This window comes from Mustela nigripes, chromosome 12 (genome assembly GCF_022355385.1).
Source record: "Mustela nigripes isolate SB6536 chromosome 12, MUSNIG.SB6536, whole genome shotgun sequence".
Taxonomy (NCBI): Eukaryota; Metazoa; Chordata; class Mammalia; order Carnivora; family Mustelidae; genus Mustela; species Mustela nigripes.
Window position 1 is genome coordinate 49,353,304 of NC_081568.1, and position 24,260 is coordinate 49,377,563.

The 24,260-nt window shown below is 36.4% G+C and overlaps 1 protein-coding gene across 2 annotated transcripts; it reads left to right on the forward strand.

Moving 5' to 3' along the window:
• Positions 1 to 3,282: 3,282 nt before the first annotated feature.
• Positions 3,283 to 23,794, forward strand: UBLCP1 (ubiquitin like domain containing CTD phosphatase 1). Of its 2 annotated transcripts, none has more exons than XM_059417274.1 (11): positions 3,283 to 3,471; positions 7,528 to 7,725; positions 8,520 to 8,611; positions 9,009 to 9,094; positions 9,178 to 9,293; positions 10,284 to 10,382; positions 12,936 to 12,973; positions 13,478 to 13,576; positions 16,746 to 16,862; positions 20,985 to 21,112; positions 22,686 to 23,794. In XM_059417274.1, the coding sequence occupies exons 2-11, from the start codon at positions 7,572 to 7,574 to the stop codon at positions 22,711 to 22,713; spliced, it is 957 nt and encodes a 318-aa protein (XP_059273257.1). In that variant the 5' UTR covers positions 3,283 to 3,471; positions 7,528 to 7,571; the 3' UTR covers positions 22,714 to 23,794. The 2 variants fall into 2 exon arrangements, with proteins under 2 accessions (XP_059273257.1, XP_059273256.1); XM_059417273.1 differs by lacking the exon at positions 3,283 to 3,471 and adding an exon at positions 4,224 to 4,311.
• Positions 23,795 to 24,260: the final 466 nt, after the last annotated feature.

The following is a 24,260-nucleotide window of genomic DNA, read 5'->3' on the forward strand; positions in this document are numbered from 1 at the left end:
ATTATTATATGCATCATATATAACAAGCTCTCATTACTTGACATTCTATTCATGAACATTCATCCATTGCTTTAACCCACATCATGCTAGACTCTGGGAATATAATGGTGAATTAATCAGACATGGTCTGGTTCCTCACAAAGCTTACAGTACAGTGAGAGACTGCCACTAAAAATAATCTTCTGAAATAAACATGGAATTACAGATTGTGTCAAGTTTAGACAAAGGTAAACAATGTTTTGAAATGTCCAACTGTGAAAGGAAAGATATCTTGATGGCAAGATACCATCACATGCTTATCATTGATGGAAATGAACCAGTAGAAAGATTAAAAATACAGGTGCCAGATTTAAAGAAGGCTGACAAGTAAGGAGCCAGAGCACAAGTATAAGGGCTGGTTTCAGGTAGAAGGAAATTGCCATATAAAAACAGAAGCAAAATAAGCAAAGACAGGTGCAGGATGTAACTTAGTTCATAGATTCAGAGGTCTGAAGTTAAGGCAATTCCTCTTTGAAATCTTCTATTTTCTTTCTTTCTTTCTCTCTCTCTCTCTTTTTTCTTGAGCGGGGAGGGGAAGAGGGAGAAGGAGAGAACCTCAAGCAGACTCCCTGCTGAGTGCAGTCTGACATGGGGCTCAATCCCATGACCTTGAGATCATGACCTGAACCGAAATCAAGAGTCAGACATTTAACTGACTGAGCCACCCAGGTGCCCAGAGACCTTCTACTTTCTTATAAAAAAATATAAGACAAGGTCATCTGCCAAGAACAAGGATGTAAACTGGAAGATCTGAGGTTTAAAGAGAGTTGTGGTTTTAAGTTGTCATTTGGGAAAGCAAGCTAAATAGAGAAAGATAGTAAACTTGCCAGGCTGAATTAAGAGCCTGTAGAGTGTGCCCTACGGGGCAGATTCTAATCATCTTCAGCACACTGACTGCAGTCAGAGAAAAGGCAAGGGAACAGGTATCAGGAGAAACTAAACGCTATAGTAACTAAATAAGAAAGGAAGGAAGGAAGGAAGAAAAAAAGAAAAGAGAGAGACAAGAAAGGGAAGGAGGAAGAAAGGATAGGTTTTCAGTAGGGAGGAGAGTGAAAATATCCTGAGAAAAGGGTAAGGAAATAAATGGGTTAGGGGAACGTGGGGATAAAAGTAAGGTGGTGGTGGATTTCTGGTTTGTGTGCAGGGAAAGTCCTTTAGCCTTCTAATCCAAACATGATCAAAGTGATGTCAGCAGTTTATCATCTGGCTTTATGAAATCAGTTCCATATTTCCTCTAGTCTCTTAGAACTAACAACTTAGTGAAACCTAGGGAAGAATTCCTAGGCATCTTTAGTTGTTGCAAAGAATTACGAGTGAGGCACAAGTATATTACTCTCCACACATTAGAAGGAAAGATCTAGTGAGCAACAGGAGGCAGAAATTTAATTATTCTCTTCCTAACGACACTTGTGAGTTGCTCTGAGCACCTTTTTTTAAAAGTTCATTTTGTATTTATTACTAGTTACCAGGAGTCCAGCTCCTTTTTTTTTTTTAAATTCAACTAGCCAACATATATTACACCACTAGTTTCAGATGTAGAGTTCAATAATTCATCAGTTCCATGTAACACCCAGTGCTAATCACATCACATGCCTTCCTTAATGCCCATCACCCAATTACCCAACCCCCTACCCACCTCCACTCCAGCAGCTCTTAGTTTGTTTCCTATAGTTAACTCTCTGTGGTTTGTCTCCCTCTCTGATGACTTCCCATTTCCCCCTCCTTTTCCCCATGATCCTCTGTGCTGTTTCTTATATTCCACATACCAGTGAAACGATGTAATTGTCTTTCTCTGAGGGACTTATTTCCCTCAGCATCATACCCTCCAGTTCCATCCTCATCAATGTAAATTTTAAGTATTCATCCTGTCTGATGGCTGAATAATATTTCATTGTGTGTGTGTGTGCGTGTGTGTGTGTATATAACACATCTTCTTTATCCATTCATCTGTCGATGGACATCTCGGGTCTTTGCATAGTCTGGCTCTTGTGGACATTGCTGTAATAAACATTGGGGTGCACGTGCCCCTTTGGATCATTACATTTGTATCTTTGGGGTAAATACCTAGTAGTAGAATGGGCGATAGGGTAGCTCTATTTTTAACTTCTTGAGGAACCTCCATACTGTTTTCCATAGTGGCTGCACCAGATTGTATTCCCACCAACAGTGTAAGAGGGCTCCCATTTCTCCCCATTTGCACCAACGTTTGTTTTCTTTCTTCGTAATACTCCAGCTCCTTTATTCTTAAGATAATTTTTTATTTCATGAATGTTTAGATAAGCAGAAATGGACTTGGAAAAACAGAGATAGGGACAAATCATCTGTTAAATGGATGATTTGTCCAAAATAGGCTGCTACCATTATTCTCTAAGAAATATCATTGTTCAACACTTGCAATCATTAAATTATCTACACTTGAGTAACATCAAACTTATCAGATTCTTTGCACAATGGCTATTTTATAATTAAAAAGAATTTTTTATGTATTCTTTTGCTTAATTTAAAATTTAAATGGTCTTAGTTGACATTTATGATTAACAAAACCAAGGTTCTCTAGTAACATTAAAAAATATAATGTGGCCAAGCAGCTGGTTAGCACATGAACAAGGAACAGACTGGGTTGAAAGAAAACTACAATTAATTCTGAAGTTCAGTCCCTTGTTTTTTGACAATCTTTTGACTGGACTGTTAAAGTGTGATTTTTCTACAAATTCTTTTAATTTGGGATTTTTCCTTTTTTTTTTTTTTTGAGAGAGTGAGTGTGGGTGTGTGTGTGTGTGTGTGTGTCTGTATCTGTGTGGGTTACTTGGAAGCCAAGGTGGAGGGGGAGAGGAAGGATAGAATCTTAAGCATGCTCCAAGACCAGCATAGAGCCAAGAGGGTTGGGTGGGGTGGGGGGCTCTATCTCAGCACCCTGAGATCATGACCTAAACTGAAATCAAGACTGGGATGCTTAATCAACCAAACCACTCAGACATTACCCCCCGCCCCTTTTAAGGAGAAGGTGCTTTTTTATTTTCACTGAAAATGTTTCATTTTAAAAAATGAGCAGCTTCTCATGCACTACTCATGCAATAAAAGTTACCAACGGACAGAGGTACGGAGAACATAAAATAGTGTTTGTCTTAACTAAAAAAACTGTTAGGACACAAAAACTTGGCTCTTTGCTTCCCTTCCATCACAGCCAAAAGGGAAACATGAATCAGTTACATCACTGTCAGGAGAAGGAAAAATATACGTAACTCAAAGACAGGTGCATATCTGAAGCCAGTACTATGTTCGCATTTCCTCTTCCTTTTCAAAATCGAAGTCTTGTCTGGTGCCATAAAGAACAATCTAGCTGCCATGACTTTTTTCTTCTTCTGCCGAAAGCTTGCTGTCCGAATCAGACGGGGACTGCTCTGAATTTCCACTAAAGTCTACAATTCTTTGGTCAGGGTTTGTAATTGGCTTCCTCAAATTCAGAGGTGGGGCGGGGATGGGCAAGGGGAGATAAAATTCGATACAATACTTTAGTGATCTCGAAGGCAGCTGCCGTATTGAGATTTGCGTCTTTGGTTTTCTGAGTGACTTAGATGGGCCCCTTCCCTTTCCCCGCAGGTCCTCAGTTTACCCTTGCTTTGTTTAAAATGGGTAGAAGTCGAAGCTCCTAAAATTACTCAGGTTGGAGGCTCCGGTGCCGGCGCGCGGGGGCGGGAGGGAGGGTGGCGGCGGTGTGTGTGTGTGTGTGTGTGTGTGTGTGTGCGCGTGTGTGTGTGTGAAGTCTTCAGTCTTAAAAAGTCACCTTTCATCCCTCATCCGGAACAGCACAAAGCCACACGAGTCCTACGAAGGTCTCCGCACACCTGAGAAGCCAGCAGCCCGCTGGCTGGGTACCGCCACGGACCCACCTCCGACTTTCGGCGAAACAATACCAGAGACGTCACACACCTGAAGCACCCGCCCAGCTCGGCGCCCCTTACCGGGCGCATGCGCCAAACAGGGGCGGTCCGGCAGCCGGCCGGGGCCCTAGCTATCTGCACCGTGGTTAAAAGTCTCGGAAAGGCCTGGCTCCCTCGCCCGGTGAGGAGATCCCTGGCAGCGGCTCTCTAGGATTACCCCCACCAAAGACCAACGCGGGAAAGAACCGCGCGGTCTCCAGCGCGTTTCCGTTTCCAACCTGAACTTCCGGTTCGTGAGCCGGTTCCGGGCCCCGTTTTTCACTTCCGGTCGCCCTCGGTTCCGCTGCGGCCGGTTCCTGCGTCCGCTGCTGCCGGTTCCGCCGCGCTCCAGGTGAGGGGACGCAGGACACCCCGGGGCGCTGCCCATGGAGAGGCCGTTGGGGCCGGGGGACCGCAGCGCAGTACCGCTGTTCGCGCGCCGCGGCCACCGCTGCGGCGGGCCGCGGCGGGCTGGAGGCTGCTCCTGGGCGCCCTGGGCCGCGTCCGACCCAGTCTGCGGCCCAGGCGTCCGGCCCCGGCCAGCTCGTCGCAGGGGCCTCCGCCCGCCCATCCGGCCTTCTCGCTTCTGTCGTGGGCTTCTCGATCCCCAGTGGGTCTTGCATCCCCTAACTTCATTCCTCCCTCCCTCTGGGGTTTGTGCGTCCGTCGTCCTCACCCTCACCGGCCTCGGGGGTTTGGAGCCTCTCCCCTGCGTGTGTGCTGTCCGAGACCACTCACTCCCCACAGCCGTCGTCTCTGCGCTACCTCGCGGCGGGCGGCCGGCGGGCTGTAGGCTTGTGGAGAACTTCCCGTCTCAGTCCCCCAGCTGTTAACTTTTGCTGCTGTTACTTTCAAATTTTCGCCTTTGCTGTACGGTTTTAGTCGTGTGGTCTGGGACAAGTTGTGTTCCTTCTCAGTTTTCTAACGTGTCTCATGCGGACAGCAGTCATGAGATGAGGATTGCGAAAACCAAGGGAGAAAGGTTGTGGAGCATGCTGTCGTTCCTCCGTCCCCGCCACCGTTCATCTGCAGAGTTTGCGAAGTGCTGTCACGGGTGGTACCTCGCGCCTTAGCAACTCTTCTTGTGAAGTAACTATCAGTCGCCTCATTTCGAGGCAGGAGTTTTGGCATGGACGAGGCAAGTCAGTACCGTATGGTAGGCAGAAGAACTAATCCCAGCAGCTGCCCTTGACTCGAGGTTCACCGTAAAGATGAGATCCTTGCTTGTGTGGGTTTAATTGCCAACCACTCCCATCCCCTCCCCCAATCGGTTTTCCGTTTATAAATCTGATAGGGTCTAGAATGATACAAAATATTCGAATTGTGTGAGTAAGAAGGTCAAATGTGAAAACATAAAAGGACTCAGGGATTTGCTTTGTGTGTTTTGTTGTGAATGATCTGAATATTGAAGAGAGGAGATTCAAAAGCAGTTCTAAGGACTGTGCATTTAAAATTTGGGTGGGGTTTGTTTTTTTTTATGCTTGGTCCTGTAGGGCAGTTGCCAACTTGGAATTCCCACTAGCGGTGTAGGTGTACAATGTATAACATTTGTGTACTACTTTACTAAGCATGCAGAGCCCACGCCATCTGGCAGATTTTCTTTCTTTTTTTTTTTTTTTTTTGCTGAGAAAATTGAAGTCTAGAGCACTGGCTCTCAAACTTTTAGTATGTCTCGAGATGTGGGTGAGGGGGAGGCTGGGGCAGGGATTGTTAAAACACAAATTGCTAGGTCCTTTCTCTCCAACCCCAACTGTAATTTTAACAAGTTACCGTGTAGGGTTATGCTGCTGATTGATCTGAGGCCACACTTTGAGAATACTGGTCTAGAGGTGAAATGACTTGTCCAGGCTCACCCAGACAGAGCTCAAGTGATCTCCAACACCCCCCCCTACCCCCAATAAACTGTGTAAGTGCTCTTTGTACTCTCAGCTCTTAGAGATTTTCATTTTTATTTCCACTTTCACAGAGAAGTAATATTTAAACCATATTTTAGTTTGGCTCAAAAGGCTTCTTTGGCTCTTTATTGAGAATCATAACATTTGCTAGGGAAAGTTATCTCTAACAATACATTGCCCTAAATTAACCCCTTATGTAAATTTCAGTAGAGCAGATAAAACATAAGAGAATTGGGTTGGGAGGGGGCATGGGTGGCTCAGTGGGTTAAAGCATCTGCCTTCGGCTCAGGTCATGATCCCAGGGTCCTGGGATGGAGCCCCACAACGGGCTCTCTGCTCCGCAGGGAGCCTGCTTCCTCCTCTTTCTCTGCCTGCCTCTCTGCCTAGTTTCTCTCTGTCAAATAAAATATTTAAAAACAAACAAACACATAAGAGCATAAGTATAAATGATTTTTCTGGTGTTCTCTTCCAATGGACATGTTGAAGACATCTTAAGTTTCTAAGTTACTTTTGCATATTATGATTCACAATTTGCCTTCCTGCAGCTGGTCATAATCCAGGGAGAGTGCCATCAAATATTTCATTAAACAAGCAATAACATTTGGAAATGGAGATTAGGAAATTCAGTTCTCTGAACTGGAGGTGGAGGAATGGATTTAGGAAAATTGATAGAAAGTTTCAAGGAAGAAGAGACCTACATGCTATTGTTGATGAGTATAACACCCAAGACTTGACTTATCTGTGCTTGTATCTGTGCCTATGGGTTTTGTATTTACTGATCTTTGACACCTTGCCTCCTGTAGGTCCCAATTTAAAAGCAGTTGTGATGTAGGGGAAGAAACATGAGATTTAGTCAGAAGACCTGTTACCAGCTGTGTGCCCCTGAGCAGATTACTTAACCTCTCTGAAGTCCCATTTCCTTAATTATAAAAGAGGGGCAATTCTTATAAACCTTGTTAAATGACATTGTATTAAAACTGTCCAGTTTGTTAAATATGAAACACGTAATGGCTGTACTTTTCATTTAGAACAGTGCCTGGAACACTTCTACTCAAGTTGTTAAGAAAATTTATCTAGCCAGTACTTATTTATGTAGTGCTTACTATGTGCCAGGTCTTTGTGACTTATAGATATTAGCTAATTTAATTTTCGTAAGAACTCCAAAGTAGATAGTATTCTCATCTTTAGTTTACAGATAAGGAAACCTAGACAACTTCCCAAAGTCAAATAGCTAATAAGTGGGATAGCTGGGATCTGAACCTAGGTACTCTGGCTCTAGAGTTTTAACAACTCACTGTGCCACTTCTCAAGCATTAAATGGGTATGAAAGTTCCATCATGGAGGAACTTACCTATAGCATAAACCTGGTCAGAGAGGGAGGGATAGGTAGCTGATCATTGCAGCTTAACAGTCGAACAGGGAGAATTGGACAGATCTTTAGGAAGTAGTAACTTTAAGCCAAAAATTGGGAGGGTAGAGTTATTTTAACTTTGAGCCCTAACTACTTTGGGTGTTCTAGTAGCATTTCTGTAAGGAGAAAATGTTATTTTTCCACCATCAAATTGTAAATTCCACCATCAAACTGCATTGCTCCTAAAACTTAATTACAAGTTTAGCTACACCTTTGCTATATCTATTTTAACTTAATTACTTCTATGTCCCTTTCTTTTTAGGTATCTTTTTCTGAGGGAAAGCTGCTTGATCATATGTTTCAAGGATGGCCCTCCCTATCATCGTAAAATGGGGTGGACAGGAATATTCAGTGACCACACTTTCAGAAGATGATACCGTGCTAGATCTCAAGCAGTTTCTGAAGACCCTTACAGGAGTGCTACCAGAACGCCAAAAGTTACTTGGACTTAAAGTTAAAGGTAATTCTCTCCTCACTTTAAACTTTTTGCATTGATATATTTATGAATTTTTATGTTAGTTATATTTTCTCTTTATTAAGTTTTCCCCTTGGAGATTTCTTTGTTAGGGATATTCCTAAAATTGTTTTATGATAAAAGTCAGAATATTAAAAATTACTTGAAAATACCACCACTATTAAGATTACTTTTGATTCCTGTGACAGTTGGTGTTTGCTGGTTAAATCTTTGGCCCACGAAGTCTCAGGCAAAACAGTTTAATTTCTGACATCTGTGTTCTAGCACAGATTTTTCATTACAGCTTGGTTCTTGTACTCTCCCTAAATTATCTTTTTTGCTTCAGAAGTAGTGATGATTTAAAATGATGATTTAAAAATTATAAGTAGTGTTCATATCCAGTCTGAAAGGGACTTACATGGTGTTTGTTTGTCATATCACTGAAAGGTGAATCTTGGATAGCAGTAAATTCTAGTTTTATCTTGTGCTCAATGTTCAGGACTTTCTGGAGAACATCTTTATCTTGAATAACAAAATAAAACATGGATTTATTTTGTTTAGCTGGTTGAATAAAGGTGTTCCTCTGAGATGGAGTTGGGGAAAAAACAAATCTTGTATTAGTTGCTACTTCTTAGTGTGTTAGGCATTGCTAATTCAGCAGTGACCGTTTGTTAATTTAAGGGAAAAAAAACTGCTGTGAAATCTGTACGAAAACTTTTAATGTTAGGGTTTTGTATAATGGGATAGTGAAACTAGCACCTGAACTTTAGTGAGAAAACAGTCATTTGCTTGTATTGTAGGCAAACCTGCAGAAAATGATGTTAAGCTTGGAGCTCTCAAACTGAAACCAAATACTAAAATCATGATGATGGGAACTCGTGAGGAGAGCTTGGTAAATGTTTACTTTTGTTACCATTTGTCCCTTTGAAGATATGATTTATATTACATTGTTGTATCATGGTTTTAATTGTGGTAAAATTGTCAGTTTGGCAGTCAGTGAAAAAAACTTCAGTGTACGTGGTATTAATTCAGCAGAAAACAAATACTAGGGAACTTGTTACTATATAGTTAGCCATAAGCATAGTAGTAGTACAAATGGTAAAATTTAACATGGTTAATCTGCCCAGTAAATGTGTACGGTGAATCACAAAATATGGAAATTTTCTCAGTGTGTGTTTGAAAGATTCTTGAACTCAGACTGTTTCTTTTATTTGCTTTTTATGTTGTGCATGTATTTGTTATGTTGAAGACAATCTAGTAAAACAAAACTTTTTTTTTCATCTTAATAGGAAGATGTCTTAGGTCCACCTCCTGACAATGATGATGTTGTTAACGACTTTGATATTGAAGATGAAGTAGTTGAAGTAGAAAATAGGTAAGTGCTTGATACTATAAAAGGAAATGGGTTGTAATGTGATAAAAAAGTGAATGTTTCACCTGATTTTATTTTTCCATTAGGGAAGAAAACCTATTGAAAATTTCTCGCAGAGTAAAAGAGTATAAAGTGGAAATTTTGAATCCTCCCAGGGAAGGAAAAAAGCTTTTGGTACTAGATGTTGATTATACATTATTTGGTAAGTCAGCTAAAATTGTGCATCTTCTGTTACCCATAACAATTCTCTTTTTTCCTTTTGTTCGTTTTTTTCCTTCCAATATAAAATATCTCATATTTTATATTAATACATTATTATAAAAATACAGAAGTAGAAGTAGAAGATACTGAAGTCATCTGTAATCCCAAACCCCCAAAATAACTATTCTTATATTTTGAAGTGTATATGTATATTATATTTTGAAGTACATTTTGCTCATCTTTTTCCTTCCAATATAAAATATCTTATATTTTAAATTAATACATTATTACAAAAATATAGAAGAGAAGTAGAAGATACTGAAGTCATCTGTAATCTCAAACCCCCGAAATAACTATTATATTCTGAAGTGTGTCTTCTAGGGTGTGTTTGTATTTATATCCTTTTTACTTTTGCTTAATGATATTTTGAGTATCTCAGTCATTTAATATTATTCATTATGAATTAAAGTTACATATTTTTTGGTCACCACTACTCTAGTTTATGGATGTATCTTAATTTAGCCACATCATTCTCGGTTGATTAACATTTAAATTTTTTGAGGATTATTTAAAAATCATTTTTTATATTTTTCCACTGATTTTTCATTTAATTATGTTCAGATCCTTTTTTTAAAAATATTTTATTTATTTGACAGAACACAAGCAGTTTGTTTTTCATATCACAAAATAACATCTATATTTTATAGACTATTTACTATTACTATTGCAATTTACTATTACTGTTGCAATTTACTATATAAGCCTGAATTCTGGGTATTGCTCTTTCCAAAATAAATAAAATTGATTAATTAAAATGGAATCACAGTGATACTAAATTGTATGTTTTCAAAGACTTCTGTTTGTCAACCAATATAATTCAGTCTCAAGTAGTTTGCATTTGAATGTTTATATTACATTTCATAATTTTCATATATCAGGTACTTGTCCAGGATAACAAACTAGTAATCATCTATGACTGGTTTTCTTTTAGACCATAGGTCTTGTGCAGAGACTGGAGTAGAATTAATGCGGCCATATCTTCACGAGTTCCTAACATCTGCATATGAGGATTATGACATTGTTATTTGGTGTAAGCTATAGTTTTTGTTTAGATTTCCATGCAAATAAACTTGTTCTATAACTTATTCTGCTTTGTAAAATATGACTTAAAATGACTTGTGGTTAAATATGATAAATTTTTCGTTTGTCTCAGCAAATTGCTGATGAAACGTATTTGACTTTCTTGCATCACAATATAAACTTATACGTGTATTTGCCAGTACCACTGAAGTAGATAAATATGGGAAAAGAGTAGATTGTGGTGTCAGAATAAAAATGATCTTATTTTCATAAACCCCTCCTTGATTAGGACCTTTTCTTTCTTATCTTTACTGTAGAATCTTTGATGCTTCAGGATTTTGTTGCTTTATCCTTTCTTTATTACTCTAGTTTCAAAACACTTGGAGAAAGACGTATAAAAAAAAATCACAATGATGTTCTTCAGAATTAAAGGAATATGAATTAACTTAAGGAAAATTAAACGGACTAAAGCAGTATTACTCAAATTGTGGTCTGTGGACCATTCCAGGAACTTAACAGGTCTGTGATAAGATCATGAGTTTGCTCCAAAAACTAAATTTACTACATTGCTGAGCACACTGTTTAGTTCAATGGACATTTTGTTGTGGCAAGAGTTTATTGAGAAGGAAAACAGTGCATTAATTTATATCTTACCTACCCACAGACATTTAAAGTTGCTTCTTGGCAAGCCGTAGGCAGAAAAGAGCTATCCTGATTGTGAATTAAATAAAATCTCATGAAAAATGCTACATTTAATTGTACTAGGTTTTAGATGAGTGACCACAAAGATAATACTTCAGTCTTTAAATTTTCTTTGTACTTTTCTTTTTAATCAGAGTATCTCCATTGTTCAGTATGAATATGAGTTCACAACCATTTAGAATAAATACCGGTTTTCTGGTTTTTAATTTAAGGGAGGAAAGCTTCTTGGGAACAAATTTTTCTTCAGCTGACACCTGAGATAACATTTGAGAAAAAAGTTTTCTTCTAAATATTATTAAAGTAGACTTAGAAATTTAGAAAACTTTTTACAATCTTATATTTAAAATAAGTTATTTGTGTAAATTATGATATCTTATGGTAGTATGTTGAAAAGGGGCACTTCACTTTGGAGCTAAATAAATTAAAGTTTTAATTCTGACTTTGTCCTTACTTTGCGATACTCGACAGGTCAGTTGTTATCTCTGAGCCATAAGTTCCTCATTAGAAATGAAGATAAGTAAACTGTATTATAGGGTAATTTTAAAAATAAGTGTCAGTATAACAACTAGTACTATGTCTGACATATAATAATTACTTAATTGGAAACCCTTTTTATTAGCTATGAATATTTTTGCTTTTCATCTGGAAATTGTAGACCTAAAATAGATAGTGAATTTAAAAAATTGTTTTTTGCTATCTCATGACTTGTCATCATAGATATATTAGTCTCTAAAATTTTAGTTCAACTGACCAGTTTCATGTGTAATGTGATTCTTTCAGTTTGTGTTTGTGTACTAAAGATTTTTATTTTGAGAACTCATGTACCTCTCTCATCCTTAAAAAAATAGATGCACACATAAACATGCTGTAAACATTTTAACTCCTTTTCCCTTTTTAAACATTTTACTTGGTAATAGCTATGTAGTTTAATCCAGTAACTTGGGACCAGAAGGGTATGTAAAACTGAGGGTTGAATTTTAATATCAGTGATCTCAAAACTCCGTGGTGTCTGACAGTGAGCAGATATGTATGTAACAGAATTTATGAATTTAGTTGTCTCAGTCTCATTATTTAAAGTTCCTAGACTGAGTAAGTTTCCTGAGCCTGGCAAAATGTTGATTTTTACTGGACCTAGTGATTTTTTTTTTTTTTAAGATTTTATCTATTTATTTGACACAGAGAGAGAGAGAGAGAGATCACAAGTAGGCAGAGAGGCAGGCAGAGAGAGAGGGGGAAGCAGGCTCTCTGCTCGGCAGAGAGCCTGATGCGGGGCTCAATCCCAGGACCCTGGGATCATGACCTAAGCCGAAGGCAGAGGCTTTAACCCACTAAGCCACCCAGGTGCCCCTGGACCTAGTGATATTTAACATCAACTTTTGGCACATAACATTAATCTGCTTATATTGACATATATGCCAGTGCCTTGTGTGGCCGTGGCGACATGGAAGTAAATTGAAGATCCAGGCACCCTATATATATGTGGATTGGTAGAGAATTGTGTCAGGGCTGTTTTTAAACAGGAATTTCGGTCTTGATTTATAAATTTCCTAGATTCAAAATTCGTTTGAACGTTGGTTACCTGTATCTTTTAGTTGAAAGTTGTTAACATTCTATTCTGCATTGATGCACTAAAAGTAAGTTTATAAAAACTTAAAATTACCATAAATATATTAGGAATTATATATAAATATATTTTATCCTAAATAAAATTTAATTATATCCTAAATATATTAGAAATTATTATTTGTGATGCATTTGAACTTTTAATCTTGCTTAGAAAACTTATTTATACAGAAGAAAAAGTTTTTAAACGAAATTCAAGCTTTTCATTTGTATCGTATTATCATTCTTCATATTTTAGCCGCAACAAATATGAAGTGGATTGAAGCTAAAATGAAAGTAAGTGTTAGACAATCCATTTAAGAATGTTTTGGAATTGCGTATGTCTTTTTAGAAGTTCCAAGTTGAATTAATCTCATTCTCATTGGAGGGCATTTAATAGATAAACAATTACCATTATCAGGAGTAGAGGTGTGTTTAAAGTCTGATTAATCGTGGAATGTATTGTGTAATTGTTTTTCAACAAAAAGTACAGCAGAGCTCCACTCCTTTTTACCCCCATTTTACAACAATGCCTTTTTTCTGCCTACTTTTGCTTTGGTGTGTAATGAAGAAATGATGTTCTTCTGAAATATATAGTGGGATGTAATCTATTTCTAGTTTATATTCTTTGGACTATGATTTGTTGGCTTAAACAAAACTAACAACCTTGGTAGTTGTTGAGCAAGGTGTGGTGGCCAGTTGGGTAAGAAGTTGGCATTGTGGGAAATTATAGCTGGAATATTCAGAAAACCTGGAATTTTTCATACTATATTTTAACCACATGGATATTTGGATTTATAGGAGCTGGGAGTGAGCACAAATGCAAATTATAAGATTACCTTCATGTTGGACAGTGCTGCTATGATAACTGTGCATACTCCAAGGAGAGGATTAATAGATGTAAGAAATCATTTTACTTCTGTTTAAAGACTTTTTTCTAGTATACTTTTTGTATTTATGTTGATGCAGTTAAGTACAGAAAAAGTTGAGAAGTACATCTGGATACTAGTAAAGTATCAGTTAACTATCAGTGGATAGTAAAGTATCAGTTGAGTTGGACATGGAAAGATGTATGTAAGGTTAATAGATTGGAATATTAATGATAGAATTAAGGATCTTGAGCAAGACTGTCAAGAATGATCATGGATAATTGTCCCTTGATGATGGTAGCACAGTGTTGCTCAAAACAGAGTAGGTGAGAAAAAATACTGAAATACCATCAAGGAAGATACTAGAAGCAAACCCAAAACATACTCACCCTGCCCTATATAAAACTGATAAATAAAAGCAGAAATCATGTAATTTGGTGTGATATATGTGTAACCCTGGAGAAGTGCAACAATTACCATCAGAGAAAAGGGTTGAGCTAAAAAGATGAGGGTTCTTTACTTTGTTTACTCATCAAGTAACCAGTCCTGTTATTGAGTTCTTACTCCTCATCAAGTAACCAGTCCCGTTATTGAGTTCTTACTCCTCATCAAGTAACCAGTCCTGTTATTGAGTTCTTACTCCTCAAGTAACCAGTCCTGTTATTGAGTTCTTACTCCTCATCAAGTAACCAGTCCTATTATTGAGTTCTTACTCCTCATCAAGTAACCAGTCCTATTATTGAGTTCTTACTCGAAGGTGTTGTGATAGTCACTGTTTTTTGGGGGAATGTTAAATGTAGTTGTGTTTATAATAGTGAAAAATTAGAAAAATAAAAATAAATCTGGTGGTTGCTGAAGAGCAGATAGGTGAGGGGATGGATGAAAAAGATGAAGGGTATAAAGAAAGACAAATTTCCAGTTATGAAATAAATAATGGAGATAAAAGTACAGAATAATGTATGTAGTCAGTAATGTGATAACGTTGTATGATGACAGAGGGTGACTATACTTATCATGGTGAGCATGGGGTAAGGTATAGAATTGTCCAGTCACTATGTTGTACACTTCAAACTGATATAACACTGTATGATTGTTATACTTAAAGAAAAAAATGAATAAATCCTCAATATCTAGTAGTAGGGAGTTGGATATAAAAATTTTTGTTCATCCATAAAATGGAATGAAGCCATTTGATATAACAGAATATTTAGTGATTAAAATTTTTTCATGATTCTTCATAAAGAAGTACTTAGCAATATTTGCAGACTGTTAGAAATTGTTTTGTTTTGTAAAGATTTTATTTATTTGACAGAGAGAGAGACAGTGAGAGAGGACACACAATCAGGGATAGTGGGAGAGGGAGAAGCAGGCTTCCCGCTGAGCAGGTAATCCAATGCGGGGCTCTGTTGCAGGATCCTGGGATCATGACCTGAGCCGAAGGCACACTCTTACTGACACCCAGGTGCCCCTAGAAGTAGTTTTTAACCTTTATTCCATTCTGGTTTCCCCTTAACAAAAGATCTATGAATTCTAAGCTATTGATGTTTATAAAAAAGAGTGGAGGAGGGGCACCTGGATGGCTCAGTCAGTTAAACTTGGACTCTTGGTTTTGGCTCAGGTCATGATCTCAGGGTTCTGGGCTCCAGCCCCACAAGGGGTGTGGTAGGCATGGAGTTTGCTTGAGATTCTCTCTCTTCCTCTCCCTCTACCCGTTTCCCTGCTCCTGCACTCTCCATATCTCTCTCTAAAATAAATAAAATCTTTAAAAGAAAAAAAAGACCAGAGGTAAATATATCCTTGGTAATGACTGGATTATAGGTAATTAAAAATTTTCCTGTGTGCTTTTCTGTGTTTTCAGTTTTTTTGTTTTGTTTTGTTTTGTTTTGTTTTTAACAGTCAGCAGTATTATTTCTTTAACTGAGAACAAAGTAGTCCACATTTTAGGGAACAAATGGCACTTGGCATAATTAGAAAATGACAGCACTATTTAAGAGGATGTAGGAATTTAACCCTGGGTGTCATAAACTAAAGTTCTTGTCCTATTTCTTGAAGCTTTTGTTAGCCAAGAAAATGAAGACTCTGGTTTACTGTGTCAGTTCCATATTTATCTTGAAGTATTTGGGGGGTTTGTTTCAGTAGTAAACAGTAAAAACTAAGGCAAATGAAAATATTTTAGAATAATAAAATAATTTTAAAAAACATTCTTTAAGGTAGCTAGGACACTAAGAATAAAGTGTCTCTCTATATTAAAATAAGTTCTAGAAAGAAAAAGAAACATTTTTAAATGACAACCTTTTAACCCTTTATTTACTACCATTTAATCTCCTATAATTATTATTCTCATATAACTTCATATTACCATAAAATAGACTCTTGTCTTCAGCAAAAAGTACTTTCTAAAAATTACTTTATTAAAAAAAATTGTCTGATTGTGTGAAATAAACTCATATGATTCAAAAATAAAAATAAAGTATGTAATGAGAAGTCTTCCTCCCCCTGGTCCTAGCCACTTAGTCTTCTCTTCCTACTGTTCTTGTGTGGTCTTACAGAGACTTTATGCAAGTACCAACAGGTAAGAATATGTAAGGAGTTATCTTTTTGAAGGCTCATTTTAACAACTCAGAAATAGAAGTAGTAATTTGCAAATTATAGTGCTTTTGAAGTTAACCAGTTGCCCTGTGGAAATTGTGCACCTGTGCCACTGAATTTAAGACAATCGGTTTTCCTCTACAAAATAATTAAGTTCTGTATTAATAGAACCGGGCACATTGTTTGTTATTAACGGTTTGCTAGTTTTGAAAACACACCCGCATGTGACACTCAAGCTCTGAGGGGCATGTATTAGCCTAGGAAGTCATGTGACTGCTCAGCAGACAATTAGACAATTACTTTAAATTCTTATATTTTAAATAATTACTCCTCCTTTGACCCCAAATCTTCATTTTAAAATTATGGGAAGTCTTGTAGTGGGTTTAGTTAGGTAGACGTGAGCAGACCTTTCAGAAGTTAACATTGTGAGATGCATTGTGCTTTCCGGTGTGTTGCGTCTCAGCTGTGGTCTGTTCACACAGCGAGTGGTCAGTGTCCTGCAGGAGGAACGGAGTCCTCTGATATAGTTTGGGCATTTTGAAGTATATCTGCTTTTAAGAAAGGATGAACTATTGATAAAATTTGAGTTAAATCTAAACTTTTGTTCTAAGGTAAAGCCTCTTGGTGTTATATGGGGGAAGTTTTCAGAGTTTTACAGCAAAAAAAACACCATAATGTTTGATGACATAGGAAGAAATTTTCTAATGAACCCACAGAATGGACTAAAGGTAAGACATAATTTTGCTTGCTATGCCTGTGTAATCTGGGGTTTATACTAGAACTTGAGCGCTGTTGAATTTCATACGTTTTCAGAACTATTGTATTATGGTCACAGGCAAGAAAGCTTACATCTTTAGAAAATTCATGTACAGTTGAATATTCTCTCTCCCACATTGATATCTTCTTGGTTTGCCAACTCACCCAGGTGATTTCTGTTTAGTTACGTCTGTGGAACAACATAGGCTTACTCACATTGACTTTCAGCATCTCAAGTAAAAGCAGCAGACAGTTTATTAGGGATACAAATCTTAGGATTTCTGATGTTCTGGTTAGCTGGAAAGCTGGCAGTAAGGGTTTATTATTTCTTTTTTAAACTGAAACTAAGGTTTTTGAAAATTCATACAGGTCAGTTAGATATCTTAGAGTTATAAAATGCCAGAGCTAGGAATTTCAGACACCTTGTCTCCCTTCTTAACTTTATATAAACAATCTGAGGATCAGAAAATTTGTAATTTGCCCAAAATCATGTATGTAACTGGTTGGTGACAGAATCTGAGTTAGAATCTTAAGTGACTTGATTCCTAAGGCCAATGATGATCTTAGCAAGAAGTCATATGCAATCTTGTGTAGGCATGATAGTAATATTTAATACTGGTAGCACATAAAATTGGTAAGATAAACTTTTGAAACTTGACATTTCTGGATGTGGTCTTTAGTGTGTGAGGAAAGATTAGAGACAATGCTGATCTTGGTTGTGAATTGCCCCCATTATAAAAGCTGCTGACTTGGAAGAAGAGAACTTGAGGTGGATTGGTGATTATGTTGCTCTCTAAAAATAGTTTCTGTTTGAGGCTTTGGGTGAAGTGTTTGTCTTGTGTGTAGTTTACCAGGTATGAGGTATAGGAATAAATTCTTGAGAAAAGTTTCAATTGCTCGAAACCAAATTCTCTATGAAACTAATGTTTAATACCTGTTCAGGAAAAGAGATGAAGTAATGATCTTCAAGGATGATTTTTTGAGGAAAGCTTTATCTTAAAAAAAAAAAAAATCATTAGTTTCATATGTGTTTAGAACAAACTTTATTTTCCCAGCCCATATTTAGGCCCTACTTATCTCTGGAGGTAGAGGTGATATAAATGTCTAGTTTTTCATATTGCTTTAGAGCAGGATTTTTTTTTTTAACTAGGTATTCCATAGAATCATTGAAGGAATTTCTAAAAATACATGTCTACAATCCCCCCAAATTTTAATTCAGGGGAGGTATTTTTAAACATTCCACTGATAATCTCTCACATGTCTCTTTTTGAAGACCTCTTTTAATAAGGTAGTTATTAATGATTTGCCCACATTGACATAGAAGCAGTTTTGAAATTGAGAACTATTCTGTGTTTTATTGTCATGGTTTCATAATGTTGATAGAAGAGATTTCACAGAGATCTTAAAGATGACTGCTTATTTTTAGAACAGTAAACTTCTAATAATATAAACTTGCTAATCCTAAAGTTTGACACAGAATATAGAAGGCATTGTGAATTATGAGTACAGTACTGAACTAAAAAAAAACTTAAGTTTTGGTCGTGGATTAATCAGCACCCTGAAAATTTCATTTTTATTTATATACGGAAATGATGATATAAGAGAATGCAGATAATCTAGACTATCTTAAGTTCCTAAAAATTGATATGAGATAAAAAAAAAATTTCTTTGATATGAGACTACAGTGGTCATATATATTCTGCCCTACTAGTGAGATCTTTTTTGTTGTTGTTGTTAAAGATTTTATTTATTTATTTGACACAGAGAGAGATCACAAGTAGGCAGAGAGGCAGGCAGAGAGGGAAGTAGACTCCCCACTGAGCAGAGAGCCCCATGTGGGGCTTGATCCCAGGAACCCGAGACCAGGACCTGAGCTGAAGGCAGAGGCCCAACCCTCTGAGCCACCCAGGCGCCCCTAGTGAGATCATTTTTAAAGAATGATAGAGTAATAAGTGATTATGCTAGAACAAGTGAAGTTAAGTGAATAGTAGACTTTTTTCCACTTAACTAGTTTAACTTTTGAATCCAGAGTCATAGGAATATTTTAGTTTTGCAATTTAATAGTGCTTACAACCAAATGTATAGAAAGTAAAAGTAACTTAGCAGGGCCTTGGTAAACTAGGGATCACATTGTACATTGTATCTTAATAGTTTAAAAGTTACCATGTTGTTGTTACAGTTCTTATTTGAATGAAGGAATACTTTGAAATATTATAATATTACTCAGGATTATGTAGAAGCTCATTTCACAAATCATGATATCATGCCTCTTTACTCTTTACTTCCAGCCCCAGGACTTAAGCAGGGTCTGATTCTTCAAGAGAACCTTGTCTTGATCTCCCACATTCATTGCTGCTGCTGTGAAGCAGCACTGCCCACTCTCCCTATTTGGAAGCAGGATCTCCTACAGATGCTTGCTTCTGCACAGACTCACTCTGGTGCCCTTAAAGTTATGGGAGCCTGGCTGACTGATAGCTGTGGAGGTCCCTGGCACCAAGCTGTTCTGATGGGAGTAGAACATGTGGAAGAATAGTGGTGTGTTTTTCCAATAATAGAAAAGTATATAAGAAATACTTAAAACCTTTCCTGTTCTTGATAGGGTATGGACTTCTTTAGGTTCATTGTTCTCAACCAGAGACAGAATTAAATGTCATCTGTTTTTCAGTGTTACTGTGTAAAATTAATAACTAATAGGCAGTTTATATTTTCTCTAAATTACAATAAGGATATATTAATGCCTTACTAAGTATGATTTATTCAGTCCTTATATGTGTGTTTTAGGAGCATGATTATAAAAAAATAATTTTTATAAAATGAAAAAATCCAAATATAAATAGAACTGTATAGGAATTATGCAAGGAGCTCCTACCTATGCATCATTCAGCTTAAACGACTTATAAATTCACAGATGATTATGTTTGCTCAGTATGCTACCTACTTCCCTCTCTAATATTTTGAAGCAAATCCCAGAATATCGTTTTATCTGAAATTAATTAAAAAATTTTGGAAGGCTGTCTTGAGTTTTATAAAGATATTTGAGCTGATATCTGAAAAAGCAAAACTGTTTGAACTGTGACATAAAGAAAAGTGCTTAAAATTATATATATATATAAATTTATAATTTAAGGGGCACCTGGGTAGCTCAGTGGGTTAAAACCTCTGCCTTTGGCTCTGGTCGTAGTCCCAGGGTCCTGGGATTGAGCCCTGCATTGGCCTTTCTGCCTAGCAGGGAGACTTCTTCCCCATCTCTCTCTCTGTCTGCCTCTCCTGCCTACTTGTGCTCTCTCTCTCTGTCAAATAAATAAATAAAATATTTTTTAAAAAATCTGTAATTTAATAAATCATTAAGAAGATAATGATTATTATCTATCTATAATTACTACCCAAGTCAAGGTATTAATATCCCTTACTAATTACAATTCTGCTCTACCATCCTGACTTTCATGCTTTTGAAATGAATACTTTTAATCATAAAATATATCAGCCTTTAAAATTTGGAAAATAGACTTCTTTTTATGGGAAAATTCTTGTATAATTAAAAAATATTTTTATGGAGACTTTAATGATAATGTGATAAAATGTGAGAGGACACATTATATAAATGTATGATATATTAACTGTATAAAATTTTATAGAAAAATACTGAAATGAAGATCATTATTCTTAAAATTTATCTCACTCCCCTGTTGGATCATGCTTCTATTTGGGTTAACTTTTTATAAACTGGGTGACATAATTTAAGGTATTTATTTAGTAAGAAGCAGCTGAGTTGATAGAAGAGAAAAAAATCTAGCAGTTTTGTAAACTAAGAAGCCACATAGGGCTCAAATGCTAGAAGAAAGTTGGTGTTGTCAGGTTCAAACTGCAAAGATAACAGTAAGGTACATGAGGTAGATGGGTTCTTAAGTGAGCACTGTAAATGTTGTACATGGACTATCAGTTTATTACACTGAGATAGTGCAGAAGTCATTTTTAGTACTGACATCCTTAGTAATATTTTCATCTTGTTAACTGAATTTGAATGAGAGGATAGTGTAGATTTGTGCTAGTTTCCTTATTGCAATGTGAAGTGTTGAATATTTGTTTTCTAACAGATAAGGCCTTTTATGAAAGCGCACCTAAATCGAGATAAAGACAAAGAACTTTTAAAGTTAACTCAGTACCTCAAGGAGATAGCAAAATTAGATGACTTTTTGGACCTTAATCACAAATACTGGGAAAGGTAAGTGCTAAATGCTTATTCATTTCCCTTTCATGGTAGTGAATGAAAACATTGTCTGGTGACCCTGGTATACACATAATTCTGAACTTTTATTTAAGATAGGTGAATTCTAAAACTATTTTCTAATGCAATAACTGTTCTCCTAAAAGTTTGTTTCCCTTTCATCTTATTCTCTACCTTGTTCATAAACCTGCATCTCTTAAGATCTTTAATACTTCAAGGAGAGAGGATTTGAGACTGGTATACATTTGTGTTGCTACTTACAAATTATTTTGTGACACTGGATAGGTCACTGTTTTATGAATCATATGGGAAGGTAGTCCCTGTTCTCATACTATAAAATAAAGTCACGATAAAACAGACTAAAAAGTTTCCTGTTAAAATAACTCTACAGGTAACCTTTCTGTATAGCAGAAAAATTACAAAACTGTAATTCAGTATTGAAACAATTACTTAATGATTTTCCTTTCTGAAGAGAACCACTATCATTATCTTGATGTGTGGTCTTCTAGTCTTTTTTCTAAGCACAAACATATGCACACATTTACATATAGCATGCATATGAACATCAAGATTCTGAGGCAGGGAATATCTCTGGGGAAGTGGACAGGGTTATAGTATACTGCAAGTCAGTTTTTGGAATTTGATTTTTAAAGATCTGCTTGCATTAATACAGCAACAAAAGAAATTATTCATGTAATAACAACAGTTTAGCTTTTCAGATCACTGATAGATAGCTTCTTATTAGATGATTCTCATAATCCTATTAGGAAGGTAAGGCAGGCATTTTTATCCTTATTTTATCTTATTATTTATCTTCTCTTATTATTATTATCTTATCTTATTATTGATGATGTAACAAAGGCATGAAGTTAATAAATGCCACAAAGTAAGCAAGTTTTGCTCCATTAAAACATGTCCAGGTCTTCTGATTTTAAGACCTCATTCCCCACCTCCCATACTACTGAGTATAGTAATTTGTAAATGTGAGAAATAGAAATGTAAAAATTTGAATTTAATGGTAGATTCCTGTAAAATAATATGAGGGAAAAATTGTTTACTTAGTAAATAAACATCTTTTTATTTTTACACTCTTGATCAGAGTCCTTTAGTGTCTGTTTCCCACAATCTTTACTCAAGAAAAATAAGATCTTTAAATGAGTTTGAGGTTCTTTTCAGATATTATACTGTTAATAGATCACTTTCACTTTAGGAAGTCGGACAGTACAAAGGGAGCGGAGCACAGTTTTCAGAGCCTTGTTTTGAATCTCAGCTCTGCCACTTTCTAGTTGGTTGAACTTGGGCAAATTGCTTAGCCTCTTTGTGCTTGTAAAATAGGAATAAGTTCTAAAAGAAAACTCTTCATAGAGCTATTGTGAGGATGAATGAATTAATACCTGTACTTAAAATAGTGATAGGCACATAAAAACAGTCAGCATATGAGCGATTACTAACCATTATTACTCATCTGGAGAAGTTTTATTATTAAAATGAACCTCTGCTTTTGGGAGGAGAGTTAGATTGTTATTGTGAATATATCATGATACAGCTAAGACATCTTTGTTTCTTGCAGGTATCTGTCAAAGAAGCAAGGACAGTAGTTACAAGTTGTACTGGCAGTTATTGAGGATACTTGAGATCACGAACTTCCTGCTTTTATGCTAGAAATCATTATGATAGTGCTGGACACTGCAGTGAATATCAGACTGCTTATACTTGGTCTTCCAGTTTTTTGTAAATTTAATTTTATATTTTTTGAAGATCATAGCAATATGCTAAAAAAAAATCCTTTTTTCCCCTATATGAATATACTGTTACTCTTAAAAAATATTTTCTCCAGCATTGAGTACTGAGTCCCCCCCCTCACCCTCCACACACACACACACACAAGTCGACAAAAATGTATACTCAACAATGTCATTTTGTGGCTTTGGAAACAAGTTATGTCTTGTTTTTTTGTCTCCTTGTGTTATTGTCTGACTAAATCTAAGACCAAATCCATCTTGAAACTACTGCTTTTCCCTTTAAAACCAAAAAAATTTTTTTGTGTGTAAGGAATCTAGTTTGGTATGCTTAAAATCACCAAGAATTTTTTATTCTTTTGTCATAGACACAGTTTCTCTTCTTACTGTGCACTATTTACATATCTAAATTTTGAGCTGTCCCAGCTTGGTCTATATGTGTGTCTGTGTTCTTTGAGTAAAACTGGAAAACGTCAGCTGTGATACAAGTGTGTCTCATAGTATGAGAAATAGAAAACATAAGACTGAAGAATAAAAACTAAGGAACAAAAGTTATTTTTTTGGTGGCTAAGTAGAAGCACTTCTGCCTAAAACCATTGTCATAAGAGCAATTAAAGGCAATACATTTTTAAGGGGACATCTCACTGGTTCAGCCCTAGAAAGCATGAACAAAAAGTTTTTGTTCTGTTCCACCTATATCTTGTCTAAGTGCAAACACGGTGTCTCAGTGAAAATATTTAGCCATAAGATTAAAAAAAATTATTTGCAATGCTTACGCCTGCAGATATGTAATGTGACCACTGTTTTGTCTTGACAGTATTGCTTTATACAGTTCTTGTATTTGAAAGGAATCTGACCCTTTCAAATAAACTTGGTGTATATTGTTCTTACGGGACTATTTCAGTGGTGTAAATAATAAATACTTTTTTTTTAAAACGTTGGTTTTGCTCTCTACTGTCCCAAATATTTTGCCTCTTTGTTGAATCACAAAGTGAAACAAACTTTAGGCTGAAGCAGGACCTCTTAAAAAAAACTGAACGTGTATGGTTTAAAAGTGTGCCTATCATTATTCATTCAGAATTGGTTTTAGCAGCTACTTAGATATGTTAAATTACTTAGTTCTAGTAAGTACCATGTTTTCCAGAAGATAAGCTGTTTTCTTTGTGACAAGTTATTATAAAGATATACGGTGCAGAAGAGTTTGAGAACACTTAAATAATTAAAATGATTCAATTAAAAACATATTAGTAAATTATGAGGCTAAATTTAAATATTTAAAAGATGGAGTAGAATTTTTTGGAATATTCCTTTCACTGGGGCATTTTCCCATTATAAAAGGCAGTTTATCATTCCAAGGTAGGCATGGAAAGGGCTTTAATCTTGTTGAGAAAACTGAACACTTAGAA